At 45.2% G+C, this 15,053-nt stretch overlaps 1 protein-coding gene across 1 annotated transcript in view; it reads right to left on the bottom strand.

Moving 5' to 3' along the window:
- cpeb3 (cytoplasmic polyadenylation element binding protein 3) overlaps positions 1–15,053 on the bottom strand; it is a 192,659-nt gene that overhangs the window by 84,352 nt on the left and 93,254 nt on the right. The window contains 3 exon segments of the mRNA XM_072479090.1: positions 1,875–1,964; positions 2,115–2,282; positions 12,231–12,254. Coding sequence (XP_072335191.1) covers positions 1,875–1,964; positions 2,115–2,282; positions 12,231–12,254 — 282 coding nt within the window.

Genomic DNA, 15,053 nt, shown 5'->3' with positions numbered 1-15,053 from the left:
TCTTCACCATGCTGGATACAAGCAACATCCCAGAAATAGCTATAAATCAGGAAATGGAACTCAGGAAAATTACAATCACCAGAGAAGTGATCTTGAGTAAATAGTTGGACCGGCAGGCTGACAAGTGCCTGGATCCTGATGAACTCACATCCTAGGGTCTTAAGGGAAGTTGCTTGTGAGGTAGTTGATGTGATACTTAAAATTTTCCAAAATTCGGGGAAGATTACATTAGATTAGAAAACAGCAAATGTAACTTCTTTATTCAAAAATGGAGTGGAAACAGAAAGCAGGAAATTACAGGCCAGCTAGCTCAACTGGGAATTTGTTCGAAATTATTATTAAGGCAGCTATAGCAGGGCATTTGAATAGGTTCAAAATATAAATGTTGCCATAGTCTCAGAGGACCTAGCCTGCTTTCCCTTTTGAGAGCTGACTGATGGTGATTTAACCTGTGGATCAACGCACCTCAGATGAGGGACAAGGTTGAGAAAGCGGGCCTTCATGAATAATCTCAGCTGGTACGGGAATTGAACCCACGTTGTTGGCATCGTTCCGCATCACAAACAGTCGTCCAGCCAACTGAGCTAACCGATCCCAAGAGATTTAAGATAATCAGGCAGAGTCAAAATGGCTCATGTTCAAACAACTTATTGGTGTTCTTTGAGGAAGTAATAGGTGATGTGGATAAAGGGAGACCGGCGAATGCACTCTCCTTAGATTTCCAGAAGGCATTTGATCAGAGCAATTGCTAAAAATAAAAGCTGATGGTGTAGGGAGTAATATATTGGCATGGATAGAAGATTGGCTGGCAAACAGGAAACAGAAAGTATGAATAAGTGACAAGTGGTGAGCCACAGAGATCAGTGCTGGGTCCTCAATTTATGGAAATCATTTGGTTGAAGGGATTAGGTATGGGTGCCAGAAGATAAAGATAGGTTTAGCGAGTGGGCAAAGATCTGGCACATGGAGTATAATATGGGATAGCGTGAAGCTGTCCATTTTGGCAGAAAGATTAAAAAAGCATATTATCTAAATATTAGGAGGTTGCAGACGGATGTGTGTCCTAATGCATGAATCTCAAAACGCTTAAATACAGGGAAAGCAAGTAATTAAGAACGTTAGTAGAATGTATAATTTATTACGACGGAATTGAATACAAAAGTAGGGAGGTTATACAGGGCACTGGTGAGACTGCATTTGGAGTATTGTGTACCGTATTGGTCATCTTATTCAAGGAAGGATACAAATGTTGAAACCAGAGTGGGCGGGCAAAACCAAAGCAGGTAGGCAAAACCAGAGTGGCAAGGAGCAGGGCGGCAAAGCCAGAGTGGTCGAGGAGCGGGCCGGCAAAGCCAGAGTGGGCGAGGGGCGGTGCCCAAACCAGGGCGGGCGAGCAGGGTGCCCAAAGTCACAGCGGGCAAGGAGCGGGGCGGCAAAGCCAGAGCGGGAGCAGGGCCCAAAATCAGAGCGGGCGAGGAGCGGGGTGGGGGGGTGGCGGCATAAGAGTGCAGAGGAATCCTGAATGCATTTGGTCATTATACCGATGGACACAATCAGGAAGTTTAATTGTTTAATTTTCAGCAAGGAGAATTTTGCGGGGCTGACATTAGTTAACAACACAGAGCGGGGTCAAATCCGATGGCATCAAAGAACAGAAACACACTATATATTTGTTCCGGTAAACCACAGGTGTGGATTTTCCCATCCTATAACATCAACAGTGGACTTACAATGTTATAACCTTTCCAAATGTTCTCATTACCCAGCTAATTTTAATTTGCTGTGAAATTATTTTGGTAATTATATTATGTAAAGCATAGAGGATATAACGATTTAAAATGCAAATCCGTTTCAGAGTTTTATTGGCTGTTTACCTTTAGGTGGGAAATATGATTTGCTTTCAGCTTTGTGAGGCCAATCCACCACCAGAGGTCCAAATCGACGAAAGCTAGCTGTGATTTCATCTACAGGAGATATTACACCAGGAATTTATTAAAAGTTAAATCTGTCAAAAATACTTCCACATTATACTGATTGGAGAACAGTGTTAATTGCCAAAAGGAATCCAAACATTTGACATGTTTATTGATCTGAAAGAAATCTTGCATTGGTACCTTCATCAATGTCTGGAGGCAGGCCTCCCACAAAGACTTTTCGCGAGTAACGTTCCACCCTTTCACCATTCTGACAGCGGGTTGGAGAGTTTAAACCTGATGTCAGAGACTGGTCACCATGACCATCATCAAGGAAACCATCTTCAATAGGAAAGAGCGAGGAACGACCTGGAAAACAGTTTACACTTCCATCCAGTGAAAAGGAACCTGAAAATTACTGACATTAGATACGTTGTAAATTCATTCCACAGACCAAACTCTGTTTTGTTATCGATTTGCTGCAACTCGGCATAAAGATGCGACTGTTAGAACATATTTATTTTTAAGTATTTAGTCTCTTTTCAGAAAAATAACTTTCAGAATGAGTGCTTTAAAACAATTATTGCATTTTGGTTTTCCAGTATTTGAAAATGGATATTAGTCATATAAGGCTCATGAGGAGCAAGGTGATGAGCGGCCTCGCCATCATGTCTAACAAAATGTATTTTTCAAAAAATACGACTGTCGGATCAGGAAAAATACAGAAATAAAATCTAAATTAAGATAGATACAAATTGTTAACTGAAGGATGCATGAAAACTATATATCAACATCCACTCTACAGTAAAGTACTAAAGATTCATTGAAAAATGTGGGATTCGATGGGCCAATTTAACTGAAGTTATTTCATGACTAATACTGCAGACAGTTCAGTAATCATTCAAGGATTATTGCCTTTAAAATAACATTGCCTCGAAGGAAAGAAAATAGTCTGCACCTTTATTGGCATCAATACGCATTATACAAGATTTCTCAATTGCAATTAATCCATGGAATATCACTGAAAGCCTTTTAAAAGATACAAACAGACTTTCGGTGACGGCGGGCGGGAGGCAGCCGCACAATGGAGGGCTCCCGTTCGGGAAAGGCATTTTCGGGGCTTTAAGCCCAGTCCCAGGGTCCACGGAGGCGGCAAAAGCAGGGAGAAGACACAGAGGAGGCACAGTAAAGAAAAATGTCGAGGGCGAGCAAAAAAACGGCCGTAAAGAAAACAGCTGAAAGTCTGTCGGGGAGTGGAAAGGTCACCCCGGGGTCACCAAGGAAAATGGAGCACCAGGGGAGGCCGCATTGCTTACGGCTGAAGAAATAACTAAGGTGATGGCTGCGGAATTCGAAAGGTAGTTTACAAAATGCATGGAGACAATAAGGAAGGAGATGAGAGAGGCTTCGAGTGTCCTGGTGGAGGAGGCGATTTCCCCAGTGACGACGGCGGTGGCAAGCGCAGTGGTGGGGGTGCGAGAGCAAGGGCAGGCGCTGAAGGAAGTGGAGGAGACATTATTGCAGCACGGTGATCAACTTACCTCGATGGGGAAAGAGATGCGGAAGGTGATGGAGATCAACAAGGATCTGCGAGGAAAAATGGAAGACCTGGAAAACAGATCCAGGCGACAGAATTTGAGGATTGTGGGGCTGCCCGAAGGAGTTGAAGGACCGAGGCTGGCTGAGTATTTTGCCGCGATGCTGGCAAAACTATGAGGAGAGGGGGAGGATCCCTCCCGATACGAACTGGATCGGGCTCATCGGTCGTGGAGGCCTGTACCAAAGGCGAGTGAGTCGCCAAGGGTAGTGACTCTGTGCTTCCGGAGGTACAGTGTGAAGGAGAAGGTCCTGTGCTGGGCCAAGCAGAAGTGGGTGGTGCAGTGGGCTGGAGCTGGTGGACGTGTATACCAGGACTTTACAGTGGAGCTGGCGAGGAGGCGGGCTGCCTTCAACCGGGTGAAGAGGGCACTGCACATTAGCAAGGTGCGGTGCGGCATTGTATATCCAGCGAAGCGGAGGGTGACTTACAATCTCAAGGACTTTTATTTTGGAACGGCGGAAGCAGCGGAGGAGTTTGCGAAGGCAGAAGGACTGTGGCAGAACTGAGAAATTGAGAAATGGCCATGTGCCGATGTAACCTCATGACTGTATTTTCTTCTTTTTGTTTCACTGTATGGGCTAAAGGAGCCAATGTTGTATATATTTGGACAAGGGAAGTGATGGGACTTTTACTCGAAATGAGGGCTCTTTGGGGTGTAGGTGGATATGCGGGGTTTGTGTGCTAAAAGGGGATTTCTGGGCTTTCCTAGGGCCGGGCAAGGGGGAAAGGGACCCGGGCGGGGGCCTCCACGTTGGCCGGTTTAAGCCGGCCAGTGAACGGGAGTGAGGCGGGGGAGGGGCTACAGCCATTGGAGCCTGGCAGAGCCTGGCAGAACAGGTTCCGAGTGGTCTAGCCGGGGTAGAAAGTTGGGGAGAAGGAACCGAGGTTGGGGGAAGGAGTTTTACAAGAGGCAGTGGACGGGAGGAGTTGGAGGCGGGGGGGTGGGGAAGTGTTTATAACTCTTGGGTATCATGTACGGTACTCTTTCAGAGGTTGGATGGCGTTGGGGGGAGGGGGGGGGGGGGGGGGGGGGGAAAGAGAAGAGAGTGGACTCTATAGGTTAATGGTGACCATGGACGGTCCCAGACTCCTTTTTCTCCTTTGTTTTTTGTTTCCACCGTGGGAGGGTTTGTTTTATTGGATGCATATATTGACAGGTGGGCCGTTGTTTGGGGTGGTGGGAGGATGGTATTGTTGGTATTGTTAAGGGGATTGATTTTGTATTTGTTACCGTTTACTGTTTGTGGGTGGGGTGTAAATTTTGAAGGAAAATGTGAAAATGGAGAATAAAAACATTTAAAAAAAAAGATACAAACATATAAAGATGATCATTAGATGTACACTAGTGTTGTATTTAAATTTTTAACAATATGGAGTACAGCCAGTTGGGATGTGTGTTTGTAAAACTGTTCTGAAGCGATGGAATGAAAGTTACATTCTCTGCTGTTAAACAAGCTATCTAGCATTCCTAGAAACCAATAGGGGCACAGATATAAACTATAATCACTTCTACAATTTCTTCCTTTTTAACTCCAGTAACTGGATGCAATTTCTGATGCTATGTTGAAGATTTGCTCCTAACTTTCTTGCATTAACTTGGGAAATATTTTGTAAGAATTAGTGATCAACTGAGAGTAGAAAACGTGTTTCTCCATGTTCTCACTTTACACCATTGCAACTGAAAAGGGCAAATCATAGCAACAAAAAGGTTCACAGCTGCAGTTGTTACCTTTCCAGAATCTCATTCAATACATGCAAGTTGTGTTCACAAGTGTTTATAAATTATAGGTTGCTGGCAGCCCCCCTCAAACCATACCCCATCCCACTCTGTTCCATGTGACACAGTGAGAAGCCACTTGAGACATTAAGCCATTGAGCCACAGGTAGAAGGGGGTGGCTGTGAAGTTCCCCGCTGGGCTGTTTCATGGAGCATTTTCATGAATGAAAGATTCCATTTCATCCTGAGAGGGATAACTCCATCCTGAACATGCAAATCCTCACCACCACCCATACCAGTAACTTGCCAAGCCATACTAACGGGCATTCAATACAGGAGAGGCTACAGACAGGTAGTCTTGCTATCTCAAACCAAATTAATATGTAAAGGAAAACTGGGAGCTGTGGGTTACGGTGGAGATTTTGGTGTCTACTCTTACTCCCGAAAATTATTTGCTTCAATTAAATTCTTTATAGGAAGGGAGCAGCACGGTGACACAGTGCCTCACAGCACTCAGGACCCGGGTTCAACCCCAGCCCCAGGTCACTGCCCATGTGCAGTTTGCACATTCTCCCAGTGTCTCCCCCACAGCCCATAGATGTGCAGGATAGGTGGATTTGCCACGCTAAAATGCCCCTTAACTGGAAAAAAATTATTGTGCATGCAACAATTTTAAAAAAAATTCTTTATAGGAAGTTACATCACTAAATATGCAAGAAATATCTTTACACTGGAATGAACTCATTAAACTGGACGTTCCGAGATGTAGGTCAAGTCTACCACCCTACAAATAAACCTCAAAATAGCTTTTTAATAATACAGTTGACTTGAAGGACGCGAGCTAAAACCGTTACACTGCTTGATCATTGAATAAAAGGTATTATATTCTTTCAAAAATCTAGAGTTTTATGATTAGCATTAAATCTGATGATTAGCAGACAAAGTCCAAGTATCTTCAAGGGATGTGGGCTTCATTGGCATTTATTGCCCATACCTCATTGCCCTTAATAAGTTGATGGTGAGCTGCCTTCTTGAATCGCTGGAGTCCATATGGTGCAGGTACACTTAGTGCTGTAGGGAGGGAGTTCCAGGATTTGGACCCAGTGGCTGGGAAGGAACGGCAATATATTTCCAAGTTAGGAAGGCGAGTGGCTTGGAGGGGAACTTCCAGTTGGTAGTGTTCCCATGTATCCACTGCCCTTGTCCTTCTAGATGGTAGTAGTCGTGGGATTCAAAGGTACTGCTTAAAGAACCTTGGTGAGTTCCTGCAGAGCATCTTGCAGATGGTACACACTGCTGCTACTGTGCATCGTTGGTGGAGGGAGTGAATGATTGTGGATGAGTTGCCAATGAAGTGGGATTTGTTCCGGATGGTGTCGAGCTTCTTGAGTGTTGTTGGAGCTGCACTCATCCAGGCAAGTGGGGAGTATTCCAGCATTTTTTTTTTACATTTTCGTTTTCCTTCCTATTTTTCCAATTCAGGGGAAATTTAGCGTGGCCAATCTACCTCCCTGCACATCTTTGGGTTGTGGGGTAAGACCCACGCAGACATCTCCACATGGACAGTGACCTGGGGCCAGGTCCTCGGCACCATAAGGCAGCAGTGCTAACAGCTGCGCTACCATGCCACCCATTCCATCACCCTCCTGACTTTTACCTTATAGACTATAGATAGGCTTTGGGGAGTCAGGGAGTAAGTTACTCGCCGCAACATTCTCAGCCTTTGACCTGCTCTTGTGACCACAGTTTTTAATGGCTTGCCCACAGATTGTTGACACAAAGCAATTTGTCTGTTGAATTCTACAGTGAAGTGTAGCTCTTAAAATAAACATTTAAGTTCTGTAAAGATATTTTCTCACTGACCACATGTCCATTCTATTGCAGGATCTCCACCTGATGGGTCCGGGCCATGGGCAGCGCTGCCACCAGCTGTCACCAGCCAGAGGCACACACCTCGGTGGGCGACATTAGTGGACAGTCTTGTGGGGCACAATCTGGTAAGCATCACACAGTTGCTGATGCACATCAGGTGGAGGCAGGAACATCCAAGGGAGTCAGCAGTTGGAGGCCAGCTGGATCCTAAGACTCAGTGGAGTCCCAGTCAGATACTGAGCCTCTAGGCAAGATCATCCTGGAGCTGATTAAGACACGAGGGAATGCCAGTGAGACTCTTTTTGGGGGGGGGGGGGGGGGGGGGGGGGGGTGCCAGCGACACTCCAGCGAGTGCCTAGCCGATTGGATGAGCCTCAAAGGCTACAGGTGCAGGAGGTGGCATGGCAATGAGGCCAACACTGATAAAGTGGCAACCACAGGGAAGCCTGGAACAGGGGGGTCAGCGTCATACGTGGTGGAGTCGAAGGCATGGCTCAATCTGTGACGACCATGGCTGAGGGCGTCGACGCTGAACGACGTGTCTCAGAAATGAGTGGACATTGCCAAGGTTCTCCGGAGCATGTCCCAAGTCACTGAGAAGCATCACGGAAGGCAGCGCCATGGTGTAGACAATGGGGAGGCACCAGGACTGGGAGAGCTGGATGACACAGGGGCCTTTGGAGCTCGCGCCAGCTGCCCCTCCATCTCATGGGAGACCCCTATGGCCCTATAGGCACAGTTTGGGAGGAGGGAGAGCTGGAGGCCAACCCGGTGCCCGTCACTGGGGAGATCACGGGAGTCTGCACGTCACCCAAGTATCTCCCCCCCCCCCCACCCTCTCTTCCCCCCCCACCCTCTCTTTCCCCCCCCCACCCTCTCTTCCCCCCCCCCACCCTCTTTCCCCCCCCACCCCACCCTCTCTTTCCCCCCCCCCCCACCCTTCTCTTCCCCTTTCCCCCCCCAACCCACTCCTGGCAGAACAGGGTGGCACAGCAATGCCAGTGACACCAGTAAGTCAGCAAGGGCCCTCCGGCTCCAGCTCCCTGAAAAGGGTGGGTGGAGTGGGGGAGGAGGTGTGATTGGGGTGATGAGCTGACAGACAAAGTTTCGTCCTATGAGAAGCAGGCAAGGATGAGGGCCTCCTCAGCCCTCGTTGCCGCTGGTCCTCCTTATTCCAGCTGTTCCCTGGCCTCATCCGCCAACCTCTACTGGTCCGGCTCCTCCTCATTCTCCTCAGACAAGGCCACATGTCCCTCTTCCAGGACATCATCCAGCTGCAGTGCCAGCAGCACCAGAGCGGTCCAGGCATCGGAACCGCATTTTCAGACGTCCGGTGCACCGCTCAATGACAGCACGGGTGGCAGCAGAGGCCTCGTCATAATTGGGTCTCAGGTCTCCGCACTCAAACTCAGTGGGCACCTCTTATCCCCCAAGAAGGAGGATCATGGGTGATCCTCAAAGACACTGAGGATCTCCATGTCCCGGGAAGAGGGCACACGTGCATGATCCGGAGGCGGCGGGCACACAAGTTGAACATTCAGGGTGTGGAACTCCTTCCTGCTGCCTGAGCACCTTGATGGGTTTGATCCAGCTCAAAGTTAATATAGTTAGCCTGCCTGGAAATACAGGGCATCTGTGACTTCACAGATGCACTTGTGGGCTGTAGCTTGGGAAATGCTGCACAAGTCCTTGCTTGAGTCCTGGAATGAGCCAGTCGAATAAAAGGTTCAGGGCTGGGGTGATGTTCACAGCCAACAGGGGGCGGCCCGCACCTCCACGGGGTGACAAGTCTGCAAGGATATGGTACAGGTGCCGCAATGTCTGCTTGCTGAGGCAGAGCCTCCTGCGGCAAATGCTGTCCATCAAGTCACTGAAAGACTAACGACTCTGGTACACCTTGGGACTGGCATCTCTCTCCCTCTCCTCTTTCTCCCCTGGGGCCCTTATATCCTCTGAGCCTCCCTCCACCCTTACGCGTCCTGACTTCTCTCACTGCCATCCACCGAGCAAGTTGTAGAGAACCTTACTCTACACACTCACCCGGCCACAGCAGGAGCCCCTAGACTCCAGACCCCTGCTGGGATTAGAGAGACCATGCTCAGGTATCCTCCCCTGATCCACACACGCACCCTCTGATTGCAGGGATAGCATCAGTGCTGAATCCCAGCTCTTGGGTGTTTGATTGTTGGCTGCTGCCTCTGTGGTGTTGACAAAGTTCAGGCAAAGTGTCCAGGCCTTGCAGTTGGATTGGAATACTGGGCATTAACACTCGTCTGAGACCTTGCACGTTACCCATGAGAATGCACTTGAGAATATCTTGTTTATTAAACAGTCAACAGTAACAAAGATTTGAAATTCAACTACGTAACATTCCACACATCACAGTAACCATTAAACAAAGAAACATTCCCGTTCCACATTGGTACCAATACAAAGCTATATCAGCTCTTTTGCACAAAAGAAAACTCCTCGCAGGTTCCTCAACAGAACCGGAGGATAAGCCCGAGAATGTGTTATTATATCTGGAACATTGTTGTAGAAATGATCTGCCCATCAATGTGTTACTTGTTCCACGTATCAGTGCCAGTCACCGTCCAGGAGCCGCAGCTGTGCAGGCCCTCCACACGACCCAATCTCACCAGAACCAAATCCTGGCATCCACATATTCCACCAGCGTTCAAGGTGCAGTTGAACATCCTCGACTTCCAGCGTGTTTAACCCGCAGTGACGTGAGAGTTACATGCAGCAAGCACTCACCACACCAGCAACAAAAGCATCAACAATCTGCGAAAGCATTTTTTCCAACAACGTTATCAGGTGACCCATTCGGATCAATGTCACCAGGCCCCACAGCGTCTTCTTGCCTCAAACCGGATTGCCTTCTGGACACATGTGCCCCAAGCCCGGTGTTCTAGGACCCAGATATCTTAGAAAACACTGTCCTTCTTTCCAGTTGCAGAAAATGAATCAAACAGCAACAGCAGCCTCCAGGCATTTGCAGCCACCAGCAGGAGCAAGCAGCAAACGCAATCTGCAGCTATGAAGTGCTCACGTAACTAACAAGGCCAATTGCTTATTAGCAATAGCCTTCAGCTGTGCAGCCACAGGCTGCTCTCAGCCAAAGAAAGTTCAAGTGACCTTCAGCATATAACCTTCCTGTCCTGGAAGTGTTTGGTAGAACAGACAGGCAGCAGCTATAGTTGTCCCTGTCATGTGTATGCACAAAACTGGAGGATGGCCTGGGTGCCCTGCAGATGGCCCCTCGGGCACCCCCTCCCCCTACTCCAAGCCCACGGGTTACCCCGACCTATGGCACCCAGCCAACTGACTAGGCCAGTCCTCCCAGAACACTGGGGCAGCAGCTCCAGTGCCCCCAGGCTGCATGCTGGGGGATGGAAATGGCTACTCACCTCCTCGGCTCCCCTCTGTAGTCATTGCGCCAGCTTTTTGTTTTTAAACAGAAATGCTAACAGCGTCCGCATGACCTCCCGCTGGGGAGCCAGTTAGTTCCCAGGAGGGCGTTAGATTGGGCATTCATCTTGCTAAGGAGATGATGAAGATTGCTCTTAATTGGTATCAACTGGTGTCTCGCCACGTCTGAGCGGAATCCAGAATCCGCCACCGGGAGCGTGTACGTTAAATTCACGTCTGGCATTGATCCAGATTTCGGCCTCTCCAGTGATTTAACCAGCACATCCTGATCTGCACCGGAAGCACTGTTAAAATCACCCCATACTTTCATTAAGTGAATGGGACTAAAACTGGAAAAGAAAGATTTTCTGATGCAGGAAAGTAATTTGTTTCCGACTCGCAGTATTTAAAAAAGCAGTACTCGCGGGTCATCAACTAAATAACTTGTTCCAAATAAACTATAGGCCACTTAAAGGAGAAAAGAGTTGCATTTATATAGCACTTTCATGGCCAGATATCTCAAAGCATTGTATAGCTAAAGTAGTACTTTTTGAATTGCAGCCATTATCATTATGTAGGAAACAAGGCAGCCAATTTGCACACAGCAAGTCCCCACAAACAGCAATGTGATAACGATCAGCTAATCTGTTTTGGTGGTGTTGATTGAGATGTTAATATTGGCCAGCTCACTGCAGGTAGCTCCCCTGCTATTCTTCCCAATAGTGCCATCGGATCGTTTCCATCCACCCAGACAGGCAGATGGGACCAGACATTAAGATCTCATCCCAATAATGGCATTTCCAACAGTGCAGCACTCCCTCAATACTACACTGAAGTGTTAGCCTTGGTTTTTGTACTCAAGTACGTAGAGTGGGATCTCAACGCTGAACCTTCTGACTCCGAGACAAGAGCACCGGCAACTGAGCCTTGGCTGGCACCCTGATGTAAAAGAGCAGACATATGTAAACTAGAACAGGGGCAAAAAGTGCCCCAATAGCTGATCTTTAAGAGGTGTTGACCATGGTGACTGAAATGCATGTCACAGACGATCAGCCCATAAGGCTGAATGTGATCCAAAGGAAGAATAACGCAAAGGGAATTACTTAGGAATTTTTTTTTTTTTAAACCCTCTAGAAAAACAGTAAAGTAAAACATTCTTTTCAAGGTCTCCCTTTGCCACTCGGTGTCCAGATGGCAAGGCAAATAAAACCTCAAGTAGCCTCGGGTGATTCTACCACAGATTCCTGTTTGTCCTCTGTGGGGAAACACCTGGTTTACACTCAAGAGCCTCTCTTTGGATACCATGACCAGATTTAAAAATAACAGCGTTGGGAAACAAAAACAAATCCATTCGCTTCAAATAAATAAAATACCAAGCTCAAAGGAAATCTCAAAATTGCACTTCCATGGTATTCCATTGATTAGAATTATTATTTTTTCAGCCATAATTAAAAACAGACCATTTTATTCCATGATTTCACAGATTTAAAAAGAAATACAACAAATCTTGTCAAGATTTATTTTTAAAAATTCAAAGTAACAAACTGGAAGCCACTAATTTAGAATTATTTGATGCTTTCTTCAATTTTGGGGATAATCACAAAATGTCAGAAAAATCTTGCCAAAAGATTTATACTAGCAACTGAAAACTGTTAATCACTCCAGTACAACATTGAAATTTCGACAAGCAAACACTGAGTATTAAAAATGTATTTACCTCTTCGTCGGCCAAATGTCCTTGCTGCATGTAAACAGAGAAAATAGTGGGTAGGCCTGTAACCTTCTATTAAAAACTGCATATGATAGGCATTCATGATTCAGATTTGTCAAAACTTCACCTGTGCACCTACTGAGTTAAGTTTTAAAAGTGAAGTGTTCGGCTACCACACAGAAAATGTATTTATAAAATTAAGTTTTACCCACTCCTCCCCAGCAAACCATTCTTTGGAAAGCCTTTCCCTTCACTTCACACCTCCATCACACTTATTATGAAATGCAGTCAACAAATTTCAACTGAACTGTGCTATCTAGCACGAGACTCCCGGCAGTGGTGTGGGTGAATTGAACTTCAATATTTCCCCTGGAGAAAATCGCTTAAATTTCCACCCATGCTTCTCCCAGATAGTCTATACGAGGCTCAAAGCAACTAAATGCAGGCAGTCTAGCAGAAAGGCTTGTCCTAAGCTTTTCATGTGCATGCCACCAGCATGTCAAATTTTAAAGCAGCTGGATTTATTTGGAAAATGGACAGTTTTGCCTTGCTTCCACTGCTGGATGCAAGATATAGAATGAAAGTGAATATTGATCAAAGTTGTTCTGTAAACGCAATTTGTGTTTTTCGCAGAAGGATCCGATTGCCACAGAACTAGGATTAAAAAGAAATAAATGCAACTAGTCCCATCATCAAAAATACACCACAGATAAATGCTTTTCCAAAAATAAGTATATTAAAGGTTAGCTGTGATATCACATATAACACAATCACATCTAGCAATAGCTTAGATTCTACCATGCTTGCTTGCTTGCAGATTGGCAAGGCAGGTAACTTTAGAAAATGAGCGATTACAGTTATTTTCTGTGAAATGAACCACATTACTTGTCAACAGAAACTGCAGGAAGAAACACATTCCAGCTAATTTGTAATCTGAAAACACACCCACATTAAATATTAATGGAGACGAATGCAGATGCCCGAGCTCAATGCTAGAATCTGCTTTTCTTAAAAAAGGAGCTGTGAAGGTAGCTTTCATTTTGTGAATGTTGTTGTCAAACCATTAATGCAATCTAGAAAACATTATCTACACTGGAAGAGTTTCAACTACTAGAAAGGGCGTTAATTTATAGAGAAAGGAACTGTAATCCTGTATAATTCATCAGGGAAACAGATGAGCAATTTACAAAATGAGAACCTTGTAACACTTGATTTCACTTGTATGCAAGTGTAATCCATCACAATAATACTAATTAGTTAATAAATCAAACACAAGTCCCAGGTAAAGAAACAGTAAACTAATACACTTTTACCACATTTCAATCACCAAATTTGCAGTACATAAGTAAACTGACAGATTACAAAATATTTGAAATGAAATTATAGACCTATATTTCTGAAAGTAATGACTCAAATAGCAATGCTGTACAGAAACAGTTAATGTGCAGGATCCCAAAACCTATTTCCTCTCGTAGGCTTCTGTATTGCTTCAAGTGCAACTATTAAACCCCTCATTCATTAGATTGGACTTCACCGAGCTATGAACTTAGTCTTGACTTAGTTCCCGTACTTAACCTGAAAACAGAATTGCTTCTTGCCAAAAAATTGTTTTATCGGTTTGAACAGCTGCTATAATAAATGGATACAGGTTCATTAGACAACTGGAGACCAATTATGTAGACGATGAAAACTGAAAGAGTATTTTCCTAGCTGGAATACAAAGATGATCAGTAAACATAAAAAGGTAAGCAAAAATACTGCAACTCAAATGCAGTATGGATCTCTGTCCATGTAGTTCCAGTGTTTTAAAAGGTTTAATTTTCTCTATGTAGAATGAATATGTGTATGATAATTGTACAGGTCACAAATATAATTGGGAAGAGGGGAGGGAAAAGCATACTCAAGATTGTCTTCATTCAGAAGACTGGATACATACTCTAATTGTGAGATAGATTTCAATCAGATACAAAATGAACAGAAGCTACTTTTGGTGCTTCTCAATTTTTTCTTTAAAAGCTGGTTTCGCCTTCACCACCGAGGTTTTAAGAGTGTAATGGAGCAGAGCTCTTGTTGAAAGCTCTGACACAACTTCATTAACATAATGGATGGAAAACCTTGAAGAACATTTGTGTAAGAGCTTGTATTGATACGCCGAAGTGTAGAATTGTTTCTAGATTTTAATACTGCAACATTTGGGCATTAGCTTTGAGAGAAATTATGAATTCATTCCTTTTTTAAAATAAATTTAGAGTACCCAATTATTTTTTTTCCAATTAAGGGGCAATTTTGTGTGGCCAATCCACCTACCGTGCATATCTTTGGGTTGTGGGGGTAAGACACACGCAGAAAAGGGGAGAATGTGCAAACTCCGGGTCCTTGGCGCAGTGAGGCAGCAGTGCTAACCAGCACAACCGTGCCGCCCAAATTCATTCCTTTTAATGAGGGGAATAGGATAAGTAATCTCGATCTGGATTTACTACTCCATGATTCCGTGCTCATTCACGTCACTGAGCAAAAAAGGTGAAAACCCGTGATGTTGCTTTCATACAGTCAAAGAAAAGTTGACGCATGGAGTTGAAATTTTGATGGCCACTTCTTAACCTTGGAAAACAAAATCCAAAAAGGTACAGCTGAATACAAGTTAATATTTGTGAAATGAAAATAAGCAATAAATATGCACTTAGCACCACAATCAATGGCAGAAAGTCATTCAAATATACTGCAGGTAACTGGTCAAAAATAATGATCCCGAACTAAAATTGCCTATTTTTCATCAGTTGGCTGAATTCCACAGATACTGGCCCAAAAGTGCAGGTAATGCTAGATATA

Source organism: Scyliorhinus torazame, chromosome 16 (genome assembly GCF_047496885.1).
Source record: "Scyliorhinus torazame isolate Kashiwa2021f chromosome 16, sScyTor2.1, whole genome shotgun sequence".
NCBI classification, from domain to species: domain Eukaryota; kingdom Metazoa; phylum Chordata; class Chondrichthyes; order Carcharhiniformes; family Scyliorhinidae; genus Scyliorhinus; species Scyliorhinus torazame.
Note: the sequence above shows the minus strand (reverse complement) of the source record. Positions and strands in the feature narration are given on the sequence as shown.